Raw genomic sequence first — 12316 nt, 5'->3', positions numbered from 1 at the left:
TCCTAAATATCTAAACCCTCATATCTGATCTGGATCTGGATCTGGATATGGATCTAGATCTAGATCTTACCCTTGAAAATGGATCTGAGTCTAATTACAATGCAAGTTGCTTCCATATTATGAGTAGTAGAATTTACTTTATTTACTGTACATTATTTGTGACAGTCTTTCTTTTAAGCCAATTAAGAATATTTCCTGTACTATTATGAACAATGAACAAAGAAGTATAGTTAGTAGCAAATCCAAGCTGAAATTCTACTCCTACGTTCCAATAAAGAAATTCACAGAATATAAATATCTATGCAATACAAAATGTCCGTGATGCTAACAATTGTTGCAACCATTATATTTCATCGGATCCTCCATAGAGTCAATGATACTTTGTAAGCCAGATCTATAACTTGGAAATATAAACTGCAAACCTAATTCTTTCTTTATAAGAGCATTGCTCACTCGCTTTTCTCCACCACAAGAAATTTCCCTATCAGAGTAATCAGTCAGATCAATCAGACCAGGCCATCTTCTCTCTATCAGCTGCTGTGCAAATGCAAAAACCTCTGCTCTGGAGGCAGGATCATCATCAACTATGTTATATACCTTCCTGTAGCAAGTAGGCATCATAGAATATGAAATGTCAGATTTCCCGAGTTAAAAACATCATGAGTTATGCAGGCAAATCCAACATAATTATGCCAAAGCCTGAATACCAACAATATTGAGGTCTGCTATATGAAACAAAACAAATCAATGTGAAAGATTGTGGCAAACAAAGTTTATGCTTTCCTTTCCTTATCTCTTGGGAGTACATAGAACTTCAAATGGTTGGTATTCAATAAAATTTCCCACTGAAACTGGGAGCGGGCTTCATAAGTGCAACCTGCATATACCCTTTAAGGACTGAGAAGGGATGAATTTTGCTCTCGTATTCTCAATTGACAATGATTTATTCTCAAACACAAATTCTCAAATGAGACCGTCTCTATTGGGCTGACCCAATTTACACTTATTGACTTAAAGTGATCAATTAGAAAAATGAGCTAATTATGTGGCTCATCCCATGCTAAGACGGTCTTATACAAGAGTTGATGAATCTGAAATAGGTCCTAGAGGCTGCTTTGTCACTTGAAAGATGGAAAAATTATTCCTAATAATTCTATTTCAATACGCCTGACATCAACATACTAGGGGTCTCAAGGCATGAATTAGAATCGTTCCCTGTCAAACTTTGAAATTTATAACCTCTGACATGACTCATAAATAGCCAAGACAAATCTATAATACTATATGTAAGAGAGGAGAATGTTTATATCAGAGATTGACAACAAACTTCTGCATGAATCATTAATGTTAGTAGTGACACTCCATTCTAGATTTGAGGTTACAATTACGGTAATTTAGAAATGAGGGGCATCTCCTAGATTCTGCAGAGCTTTTATCTTGAACCCTGGAAGAAGCTGAATGGTGTGAGTAGGGTTTAATCAAGGTCTTTTCGGTCATGTTTGGGCATAACATTTCACCTTGGTAAACGATGAAAGCCTGTTATAAAGATGAAAATGTTTTAATTTAGTCCAGATTTCCCACTAACAACTTAAGACTAGAACAAGGATGAACAACATCATTTGTAGGAGCAATCAGTTCTGGTATGCTGTCAAAAGCTAAATTGTGAAACGAAAATTAAATACGACTAACTGCCAATTGTGAGAGAATGGAATACATAGTCAGTTCGTGGAGCATGGAAAACATTGCGGCAGTAGAAGTAATCCATGACATATTCTATCTGTCATTAAGATTTTCCACCAGTTGACGCACAAGTCTCAGCCATTAATTATCATATTCATGGCCTTTAAATGAGCGCCATACAGGGCATCTTCTGTCCTGTCTGGCTTTAGATGGTCAAGTTAGGTTCTAATAGACTCTTTAACTACTTTTGTTGGACATCTGATCCATTACAACTGGTATACGAGCATTTCTTTCCAACGACCTACAAACACTCAAAGATGGAACCATTGAATGTTTTTCTTGAGAAACTTGGCAGCAGAATCCCTCTAATGAGGAAACTTCAAGAACTATGAAATACAAAATCACTCGCTCTTTCAAATCAATTTCTATACAAGAAATGTATGGAAAATAGAGGAAAGGTTTATGTGAATGGTGCAACCAACATCTTGGAGAAAATGGTATTTCTGGGCACGATAGCAAGGAGATAGGACATGGGTTTTTTCTTCTCGTCTTAAATGAAAGAAGAGAAGATGAGTTGTTGGCCATGATTCAGCCCATATCATCAGGACAATAACCTTTTGCCATAGTCACACTACCCAAATCAATTGAACAGCCACTGAAAGCTTACCCTTAAATTATCTCCCACCACATCCATTGAACTAGAAGTTCCTTGGAACCCCAGAACAATGTGATCCAAAGAGCCACCCAAAAATTTTCCCAAGCCACAAAATGTGAATCCTAAATTCGAGCAAGAACAACCACCAAAGAAATCAAACCAACCATTCATCCCAAAACCAACCCGAAAAACTACCTGGAGAATGGAAAGAAAGATTCACAAAAAGAAGATTAGGAGGACACTTGGAATGTTTATCGAAAAAAAACATTGGGACGGGAAGTGCCAATTTTTTGGTCGAGGAGTGAATGTCGAGGAAGATCACCAGAGGCTACAAAGGAGTGTTTATGATGTTCGCGAAATGGAGTACAAAGCAGAGGATGCACAATGGACCAGGTGGTAGTTCTGGAAGATTCATCCAGAAAAACATTAGTAGACACTATCTAGTATGTTGTGGATCCGGTAATGGACCCAAATTTTTCATAGGAGAATATGAGAACCAGAAAGAGAAGAGAGGAAGTGAGGTGAACTTAAAATATCTGAAACAGAGTTAAGAAATGGTGTTGATATGAGGAAAAGTGGATTGCACCTTTATTGTTATTCTGAAGCTTTTTTATCGGGGTTTGTAGAAGGGGTCACTAATGGAAGAAGAGATGTGACTCTGTGAGTAAGAAGATAAATGGTTAATAATGCCCTAAGATTCATATTTCAAGTCACTTTCTATAAAAACCTCTATTGTAATACTGTTCGACAACTTATAAATGAAATGAATTAGAGTCTTCTTTTGGAGCCTTGCAGTTGCTCAAAATTTGCTCTCTATCTTTCTAAGCTTTCTATTTTACTTTCTCTTCCTTATTCTTTTTTCTGCATTAATATGCTATTTTCCTTCTTACGTTTTGTATTGTTGCGCAGCCAGATCTCTGATCTATTACACATGCTCAGCACAAGTATATTCAAAAAAGTTAAGGGGACAACCATTCTGTCAAGAATCATAAATAATCCAGATGGCTAATATGTGCCATGCTCGATCTCTAGAAGCTGATTAAAATGCAAGATCCCTGGCCAATTCTCATCGAGATTCTTCATAGGTTTACAATCAAGATCATTTCAAAGAGGATCGTGTGCACTTTTTATTTAAGCGTGGTTACTGATTATGTTTTCTATTAAGGCTAACATCTTTGTTTTTATAAGGGTAAGATTGCACACAAACGAACCCCCAAACCTTCCAAGGTGAGAGTCACATAATGACATTTGTTCTAATGTAAAGTAGTATTCCAAGGAGAAAGAAAAAGAAAAATTCTACTCTTAAAGGATCATCAATCTAGCAACTGCCTCAAATTGAGAAAATCAAATTGAAAACTGAAGCTAGCTTGAAAAGACAGGGCCAAGCAAGTGAAAGTGAAGTAATGTGATGATATGATGGAAAAAATGGAATCTCTTCTCCAAGCGATAAAGCTACCATAAATGCTCAAAATTAAGGGAACTTTAGCCCTCATTAAGGAAGCGTAGAAACACATCTTAGTCTCCTAATGTGAGATCATGACATCTGAAACACCTCACTCATTGAATGTTTTGGGTATCAGACACAACACTAAGTCAGACACTTTAAATAGCCCAAAAACTAGTTTTTGAATGAATTATTGCATGTCCAACACTCTTAACATTTGAAACCCATCATAATACGTAACATCTAACTCCACGTAAGTTTCAGTAACATGGTTGAGGACTTCAGAAAGAATCTCAAGGCGCTATAATGCAAGAGTAATTGTTGTTCCGCACCCCCCTCCCCCCTTAATATGTAATTTGAATGTCGGATGATTTTTGATATATATTTTTTGTCAATTTTTCTTGGTTATATTTATATAGACTTAGCTTCAAAGAAACTACCCAAAATACTGATACATTTGGTTTTTATAAAGTGATTGATGTCCTTTTTACACAAAATAAAGATAACTACAAAAGACATTTCAATAAGAATGAACTATTCTTTCATGTCTACAATGGATCCTCCATTATTAGCCTATTGCAAGTTATTTGACTTGTCCCACATCGATTACGTAGGCAACCGATGAGGGATTTATAGATTAAACGAGCTCTCACGTTTGATCTATAACTATACCCTAAAACCTTACTCTCAATCCAAATCGTTTGTTTTTATTTAGCATGACGAATTTGTAACCCTTAGAAGCATAATTTTATGTGAGTTTGAGATCGATAGAAAAATGAAGTACCCAAACCTTTCTGTCCAACATTTAAATAAGCTTTGAAATGTTTTGTACTCGTTCGTCTTTTCTTTTGTGGTCCAAAAGGACATTTGGAACTACAATATTACATCAAAAGTTTCGAGTTAGAGTTGTCTCGGATGTTGAGTGGTCATTATGTAGTCTTTAACTGAACCATAAACATAGCAATAGTTGCATGGAGACTTTAGGTTCTCAATCTTAACCAAGTTTTCCATCTAAAGCCAACGAGGTCTCTTGAGCATGAAGTATTTCTTCAAAGAAAATTAATTTTTTGTCACAATCTCTGATGGAAATTTGGCATCCTTAAATGTTTCTCTTAATTTTCAAACTATACATGTAATATAGGAATCTGTAAAAGCTGAATTATGACCCATGTGATAGTTAATCATGTCAAATGATGCCTTACTAAGTTTGGCATCATGAGTGATCAAAATGGCTAAAGAGACTCAGGTCTTGGGTAAAAAGGTCATTCAACTCTAAATTAGAATGAAAGGAAGTTCATGCATAATGGCCAAGGTTGAGCCAAAAAAAAAAAAGGTTTAAGACATCTATTGCACAACTGCACAACATTACTACATTAGTGCTTATGGACCTTAAACAAAGACAAATGGCATGATGACTAGATGACTTGATGAGAGACGGGAAGACCATCCTTTAATCTTGATAAGACTTTCCATAAGAAAAGGAGCGTTATCTTGAGCATAGATTATGCCCTGTGACATAAAAATCAATGGTGTATATGACAATATCTTTAATCTTCATGTTGTTTAGCTAACCTAGGTGGCTTTCCCCAACCTTTGGTCAAGATTTTTTTCCAGTCACCCAAAAGATAAGCGTAAACTAATACTCCCTCCTATTCACCTTAAGAGTCCCATTGACTTTTCACGGATTTTAAGGAGAGTCAAAAGTGGGACCCTAAGGGTAGGAAAGAGAGTGGTATTATGGGTTTTTAATGTAAGGGAGAAAAATTAGTATGGGTAATGAAGGGTATAATTGAAAATAGGATAAAGCTATTAAGGGCATAAAAGTCAAAAACTCATACCAAAAATAGAAATGGTTTAATTAAGGTGACTTGACCATAAAAGGAAATGGGACACATAAGCTGAATAGGAGGGAGTAGTATATAATTTCCAGAATAATAATGGCCATTGACAAAGCAATCAATCGCATATATGTATGATCTCTAGTCCTCATGGGGCGACCTTAAAAAGCTTTGTTCAATTTTAAATCTAGAATTTTTGTCAAGCTACATTTGTAAGCTAAGAACCTATACCTTAGTTGGTGCTAATTTGAAATCCCAAGCCACACATAGACCAAAATTTCCCTCCAATTTTCTACACAACTTGTGTTTGGGAAGCGCAAATAAACATGAATTATGGCGTTCTATTAGCACTTAATTTGGGCTGCGGCATAGTGTAAAACAAGGCCGCATTGCATCAGCCATGTTGTAAAGGTTAAAAAAAAAAGACTGATATTTCTTGCGTTGTAAAGGTGTAAAAAAAACCACGTTTCGGGCCATATCAAGGAATATCTTATGATTCGACCGATATTTAGGTATTATGATAACCACATCACTCCCATTACCGCATCATCATTCCATGACTGCAATCGAAACCGTTAGTGCATTTTTACACTATGAGCAGTGGTGTCTATATAACTCATGGATGCTTTTCCCTAGTTTTAGTTTATGATGTGATAAATCTCTTACTGTTGTTGAAAAAGCCACAAGTTCAAAACTTCACATAGGATCCATTACCATTTTGAAGCATAAATCACATATAGACCAAAGGATCAAAAATATATGTAGATGCAAGCTCGGTGACCAGAGAAACTAGAAAGTAGGACACCGCTTTTATCTTTATCAAGTTTAAATATACATCATAGGTGACCTCAGCATGGTATAGAATCACTTCTGTGTTTTCAAGGGCTGTCATGAAAACATAAGGGGTTTCACTTAAAATTGAAATTATGCTAGTCAACTAATAGAAGGGACTCTTGGTATAACTGTAAAGTTACAATTTCTAGAAAAGCTCCCCCCAAGACGATTTTAATTTGGTGCCAACTATGATTTGTCCATATAAATTGATTGTCAAACAATACTTGGGGTCTTAGAATCATCAAGATTTTCAATTGATGTTCAAAAGAGTTATCTAAGCATGAAACCTTTACTACAAGTGATAAGTTTTTAACTAGGATGTATCAAAGGTCCAACAGCCAAAGAGGGAAATTTTGGACGCTTTCCCGTTTTCAACAAAATGTTAAGCAAAAGAGTCATGAGCGTGCATTACAAGTTCCAAAATGAGCTCCACAAAGACCTCATAATCGTCCCATCATTATGGCTCGGACAGCCAGTATCAACGTAGACGAAACTTGGGCCGAGTTTGAGACAATATTTGATTTTCTCTACACTTCATTACATAAAGACCGTCTCTTAGGAATTTTAATGCAGCATTTATGGTTTTCCAAAACTGACTACTATTTAACATTCAAGATTAAGAAAAAACTATAGCTGAAGCAGGTACACTATTATTATAACTCTTTCCAGAAAATCCATCCATTGCACAGTAACTGAACTCTGATGTCCAGATACTGTCGAAGATCAAGTAGTTGATCCAGTTCAGATATTAATGCCATTTGGCTAAATGTTTCATTAGAATTGGAATTTATAACCAATGCATCATTAGACCGCTAAAGCAGTGGGCATAAATACAAACTAAGAAACCAACCTCTGAACTTGCTTTGAGATGCATGCTCTAAGAGCTTGACAGATATCTGCAACATGAATTCGAGATGTAAACTTTCTAGTTGCTCTCTTCTTCTGACGTTCAGAAATTTCTTCCTTCAAAATGGTGTCAATAGCACTGCAGTGAAAGATATTTTATACACAAAAATCAAGGCAGAAGCTAATTTAGCTGAAAGTTAAAAGTCACAAAAACATGATTCATTTTAATACTATCAGTGAACCTTCTTCCAGGGCCATATATGCCACCAAGTCGAAATACATAGGCTGAGACGCCAAGATCTTCTCCTAGCTTTAACCACCCTTCCTCTGACTTTAATCTCATTTTGGCTAACTGGCTTAAAGGGTTTGGGATATAACTGCCACAAATTATGGATCTATTAAATAGTTCGAACAGCAAAACTAAATCCACAAAATCAAAGACACAGATGCTTACTTTTCATCAACCCAAGCACCTCTAGCATCTCCATATATACCTGCATAAAAAAGTAGTTTGTACAAAAGAATAAGATGCCATATTTGAGGATTTACCTGGTCTAAATAGAAAATTGCTACTCCCATAAGTTAATAAAAGAGGATAATCATTCATCAACATTTAGCTAGGCTACGTATGAAGCTAAGTGGCTACTTTACATTTTTCCTTATGTACTGGCATAGTTATTAACCACAGGAATCAATCGAAATTGTATCTGTAACGTGAGACCATTGCAACACTTTTTCAATGGACAAAATAGAAAGTAATGGAGAATGGGGATAAACTAAGAGTTACACTATGTATACATCACCGAATGATAATATAGAAAACATACTTGTAGTAGATAAATAACAAAGCCACTTGAGATCTCCATCCACCAATCTAGCTTTAAAGGCCTTCTCATGTTGAAGAATCTGCGTCAAGCAGAAAAAAAAATGGATAATTGAAGGAAAAGGGAAACTGTTTTTAGATTACCCCAATACAACGAACGTCAAAGAATTCAGAACTTACTGGATCACCAATACCTTCACTAGGGGGAATGGAGACTAGAAGGTGAGTACAACATCTTAATTTATCAAGAATATTCCATCTGGTTCAAATATCAATGCAGCTGAAGCAATAAGAATGGAGCATAGTGAAAAAGTGCAAAAAAATGTGTTAACTAGAAACATATTGTAGATGAAAAATGCAATGGTAAACAGATTCAAATGAATGCATTTTAATAGCCAGCATATCTTGTTTAAGCTGTTAAGTAGCTTCTCAAATATTAACAGACCCATGATGAACATTAAAAACCTGACTAGTGAATGCAGACCATAGCTATCATAATAAGAAAAGCTCATCTTTGATATTATTGTTCAGCAATTTGACAGCATGAAAATAAACAAATACAGGAAATCAGCCATATGGGAAATGTAGCTTACTCTGGTTTAAGTGCATCGAAAATGTGGACATCAAATCCCTTTTGCTCAAGGACCTTTTTCTTGATAATGCTTGTGCAAGTACCTGCAACATCCCTATAACTTCATCGTGTTAGCTTCCTCTTGAGGCAACTAACTGTTGGAAAATAGCCACATGTGATCTCACATCGAAAAATTGGAGAGAGGTTGACTAACATATATACTTGATGGGCTACTCCTAATACCAATTGGTTTTAGGATGGAACCTCATCGGATATTTATGTAGTCAATTCTCCTCTTGGGTGGGTCTTGTGTACAAGCCCAATAAAAAATTTATCATTAAGTGAGCAACTAGCAACTCGTGATCAAATCTTGCTCTTATTTAAGTAACTTTTTTTAATCATAGGTAATTCCTCACAAATATAATAGAGTATCAAAAAATATGCAAATTAGATAGGGAACCGAATTACAATAGATCCATGGCCATGGGTGTAAGGCCACTTGTGAGAGCTAGAAGTCGCAGCAGAAACAATACCACAAATTCATGCACTTTGTATTTAAATTCATAAAAAAAACTAGCTTTACAGTAGAACTTAGAATACCCAATTCCATAGTAGCCCAAAATTCTATATAAAATGTTTGTCCAAAGAAAAAATTCATCATTTGAATTTTGAACTGCAAAGAAAACGAGCACAACTAGCCCAAAATGATTCATGTAACAAAATGAGTGATAATTTGTCCAAGTATGGTAAATTCAAATTCTTGATTTGAAAGTGTAAACAATGATTTATCCAGAAAACCCCAATCAAGCTCAAAGAATAATACTAAAAGTTGAAGCTACTTAATCAGAGAAATGACCATAATAGCATGTCATGATTTCATCCCAATTCGTGATATAGCATGTGAGTAATTCAGTAAATGAACAATAATTAAACTTAAGAAAGAAGCAAACAGAATGAGAAGTGGAAGGATAATTAAAGGGTTAGAAAAAGTGAAAAGTAATAGTACCATCCTTGATTGTTTAATTGTTGTGCAACATATTGACCCACATAACCCATTCCTAGAATGAAGATCCTTTTGGGATGAAAATCAGGTATAATTTCATGCGTTTCTAATTTTAGATGAGTGGTTAATGCAGGGGATGGTGAAAATGATGAAAAATATTGGAACTTGTTTGAAACTCCAAAACTTTGTGGTAGAGATAATGGAATTTCCGGCGGTGGAGTCCCCGTTAAGATGTAAGATTTCATTTTTCAGAGGAGGGTATTAGGGGATTAAGGGAAGAAGAACTTATTTTAAATTAGCCTATTACCCCAAATTATAATCAAAACGTAATTAAAGATTTACATTGCAAACCGCCATATGTCTGTAACTTGAAATAAAGCAACAAATACTAAGATATGAGCACTAACCCACTAAGGCATAGGGATTTTTTTAGGTATTATTAAATCCTATTACTTCAAAACAAGTTTTTATTTTAGATGAGGTCAATAAAATAATTAAAATAAAATATAATGGCGATTTGGTATTTATATTTATGTATCTTTGTATCATTCATATCAAATTGTTTTCTTAGAAAGCGTTTTGTAAAAAATTCGGATCAAACGTCATCTCAGATAGCGATTTGCTAAAAAACAGTAAAAGGAAGTTTTGACTGATTATTACAAGTCGACATTAGAATCGAAATTAAGTTTTCCTAAGATGCAATATTGGAAATAAATTTCCAAATAACATTATATTGATGAAAAAAATTTATTTTTAATTTCTTTCAAATTTTTATTTCTATCATCTCTTTTGCTTTACTTTTTTTTTTCTTTATAGAAATTGCTTCCATTAATTATATAATTTTCTCTCTTTTACCATTATTCTTTAAATTTAAATATGAATGGCTCCTTAATTTTTGTGCAATGTCTTATTGCAATTTGAAAAGTACAAAAAAGTATTGTATATATCTCTTTTACCTTGAAATTTATAGTGAAAAAATATACTTATGAAATTTATAGTACAATAGATTATGATAAACTAATGATATTAATATTAATAACGATACCCCATAATAATATGAAAAAATACATAAATGAAACGTAGACACACAAAGGAAATAACTTAGTTACATAGATGAGAGTGTATTAATAAAAGAGTTATATTATACAAGCACTCCAAGCTAAGGCTGGGGTCGGAGGAGAGGATGGAGCTAGGATTATATTATAATTAGGCCATAATAAATATGTACAATATATATTATAGAATGCACATGCATGATGCCAACTGCCAAGTGCTAATTAAGTGGTGCTTATTATTCTTGTATCGGAATCGGAGGAGGCTAAGGTAGCAACATGATACTGTGCCGCATACTTATATTTCGGAACTTCTCCTGCTATTACCGGCGGTTCATTTAGAAATGCCCAATTACTTCTTGTCCACCTGCATTCAATTATTATTCGATCACAATTATTAATTAAATTAATTATTAATCATGCACCCATAAATTAAATTTAAAGTTACCAGCAATTTCTAAGATGTTGAAGATCCAGTTCAGACTCCTTGCCTAACACCACTTTATTATTGTTTCTGCTGCCTATCATTGGCAATGAATTTGATCTTTGCAGCTCATTTGGACCTGATTCATCATCTTTAATAACACTTTCTTCCTCCTATTTATTTATTTATTTATTTATTTATTTATTTATTTATTAATCAATAACAAAATTTATTACAAGACTAATAAATAAATAATAAATAATAAAAAATAAAACATCTAGCTAGAGGGCCCTGTACCTGTAGCTGATGGGGATGAGGAGGAGAAATTATAGCTTGAAGATGTTGTTGCTGAGTTTGGTTCTTAAGTTTCCAGTACTCTTCAATCCTCTCTTTTGTAAGAGACTTGTTTCTCATCACTCTTACTGTGCATGTATGTATTAATTAGTGTTACATACAACATGTAGTATAATAAGGAATAGGATCGAGAAATGAATGAACATTACCTGATTTAGGATCCTGAACTGGGGAATCCCATCCTGCCATTAGAGAACCCATATCATTTGTCTAATTTCTTTTCTTCAAATTACTTACAAACAACTATGGAATTTAAAGTTCATCTCAGCTAGTGGCCGCTATTGTGGGTCCTACCACTTATCATATATCCTTCTATTTTCATTTTGGTTTCTTGCTCTAATTTTGCACTATTCTTATTTTTAATTTTTTTTTTATTTAATTTAGATAATTATATATATTTTTGGCATGATTATCCTTTTGATTTTTAGGTAATGTCTCATTGTCTTTATCTATCTGGTATAGTATTTATTTACTATTTCCTACTAGATATTTTGGGAAGATACTAGACCTAAAATATTTTATAAAATGTTCACTGGATTAAGATAGTGCTCATCCGCCAAACTGTGGGCTTACATTTGATGTCATCCGGTTTAGTACTAGGCTATTAGCTGGCATTAATTGTTTGACAAATTCTACAATTTCATGTTCATCTGGTTTTATTGCTGTTACTATTTTTATGGTTTATATATTTTATGTCTCAATTAATTAAATAATAGTTGTTCACATTAATACATCATTTTAAACAGATTTAAAAAAAATTGTTTGTCTTTCTAAAGATCTTATATGATAGTA

At 34.1% G+C, this 12316-nt stretch overlaps 2 protein-coding genes across 5 annotated transcripts; both read right to left on the bottom strand.

The window, feature by feature from the left end:
* Positions 1 to 167: 167 nt before the first annotated feature.
* Positions 168 to 11957, bottom strand: LOC130811425 (uncharacterized). Of its 4 annotated transcripts, none has more exons than XM_057677746.1 (11): positions 11674 to 11950; positions 11468 to 11592; positions 11195 to 11309; positions 9698 to 11113; positions 8714 to 8806; positions 8301 to 8379; positions 8125 to 8203; positions 7752 to 7791; positions 7540 to 7692; positions 7302 to 7436; positions 168 to 601 (listed from the first exon to the last, which is right to left on the bottom strand). In XM_057677746.1, the coding sequence occupies exons 4-11, from the start codon at positions 9937 to 9939 to the stop codon at positions 325 to 327; spliced, it is 1098 nt and encodes a 365-aa protein (XP_057533729.1). In that variant the 5' UTR covers positions 9940 to 11113; positions 11195 to 11309; positions 11468 to 11592; positions 11674 to 11950; the 3' UTR covers positions 168 to 324. The 4 variants fall into 4 exon arrangements, with proteins under 4 accessions (XP_057533729.1, XP_057533728.1, XP_057533731.1 ...); XM_057677745.1 differs by having other exon boundaries at positions 11195 to 11343; positions 11674 to 11946; XM_057677748.1 differs by having other exon boundaries at positions 7540 to 7674; positions 11195 to 11343; positions 11674 to 11946.
* On the bottom strand, positions 10972 to 11725 carry LOC130810187 (uncharacterized). The gene is made up of 4 exons (XM_057676161.1): positions 11674 to 11725; positions 11468 to 11592; positions 11195 to 11343; positions 10972 to 11113 (listed from the first exon to the last, which is right to left on the bottom strand). The coding sequence occupies exons 1-4, from the start codon at positions 11723 to 11725 to the stop codon at positions 10972 to 10974; spliced, it is 468 nt and encodes a 155-aa protein (XP_057532144.1).
* Positions 11958 to 12316: the final 359 nt, after the last annotated feature.

The sequence above is a fragment of the Amaranthus tricolor genome, chromosome 4 (assembly GCF_026212465.1).
Source record: "Amaranthus tricolor cultivar Red isolate AtriRed21 chromosome 4, ASM2621246v1, whole genome shotgun sequence".
NCBI classification, from domain to species: Eukaryota; Viridiplantae; Streptophyta; class Magnoliopsida; order Caryophyllales; family Amaranthaceae; genus Amaranthus; species Amaranthus tricolor.
This window is presented reverse-complemented; position numbering and strand designations above follow the sequence as displayed.

Bases quoted from the DNA above. Each gene is read 5' to 3' on its own strand.
- LOC130811425 (XM_057677747.1), bottom strand. From the start codon at position 9,939: ATGAAATCTTACATCTTAACGGGGACTCCACCGCCGGAAATTCCATTA. The intron at 8,380-8,713 runs GTAAGCTACATT...TATTTGAACCAG, and splicing joins TTCGATGCACTTAAACCAGA to ATGGAATATTCTTGATAAAT. The intron at 7,693-7,751 runs GTAAGCATCTGT...ACTATTTAATAG, and splicing joins GGTGCTTGGGTTGATGAAAA to ATCCATAATTTGTGGCAGTT.
- LOC130810187 (XM_057676161.1), bottom strand. From the start codon at position 11,725: ATGGGTTCTCTAATGGCAGGATGGGATTCCCCAGTTCAGGATCCTAAA. The intron at 11,593-11,673 runs GTAATGTTCATT...ATACATGCACAG, and splicing joins AGTTCAGGATCCTAAATCAG to TAAGAGTGATGAGAAACAAG. The intron at 11,114-11,194 runs GTAACTTTAAAT...AATTGAATGCAG, and splicing joins CAACATCTTAGAAATTGCTG to GTGGACAAGAAGTAATTGGG.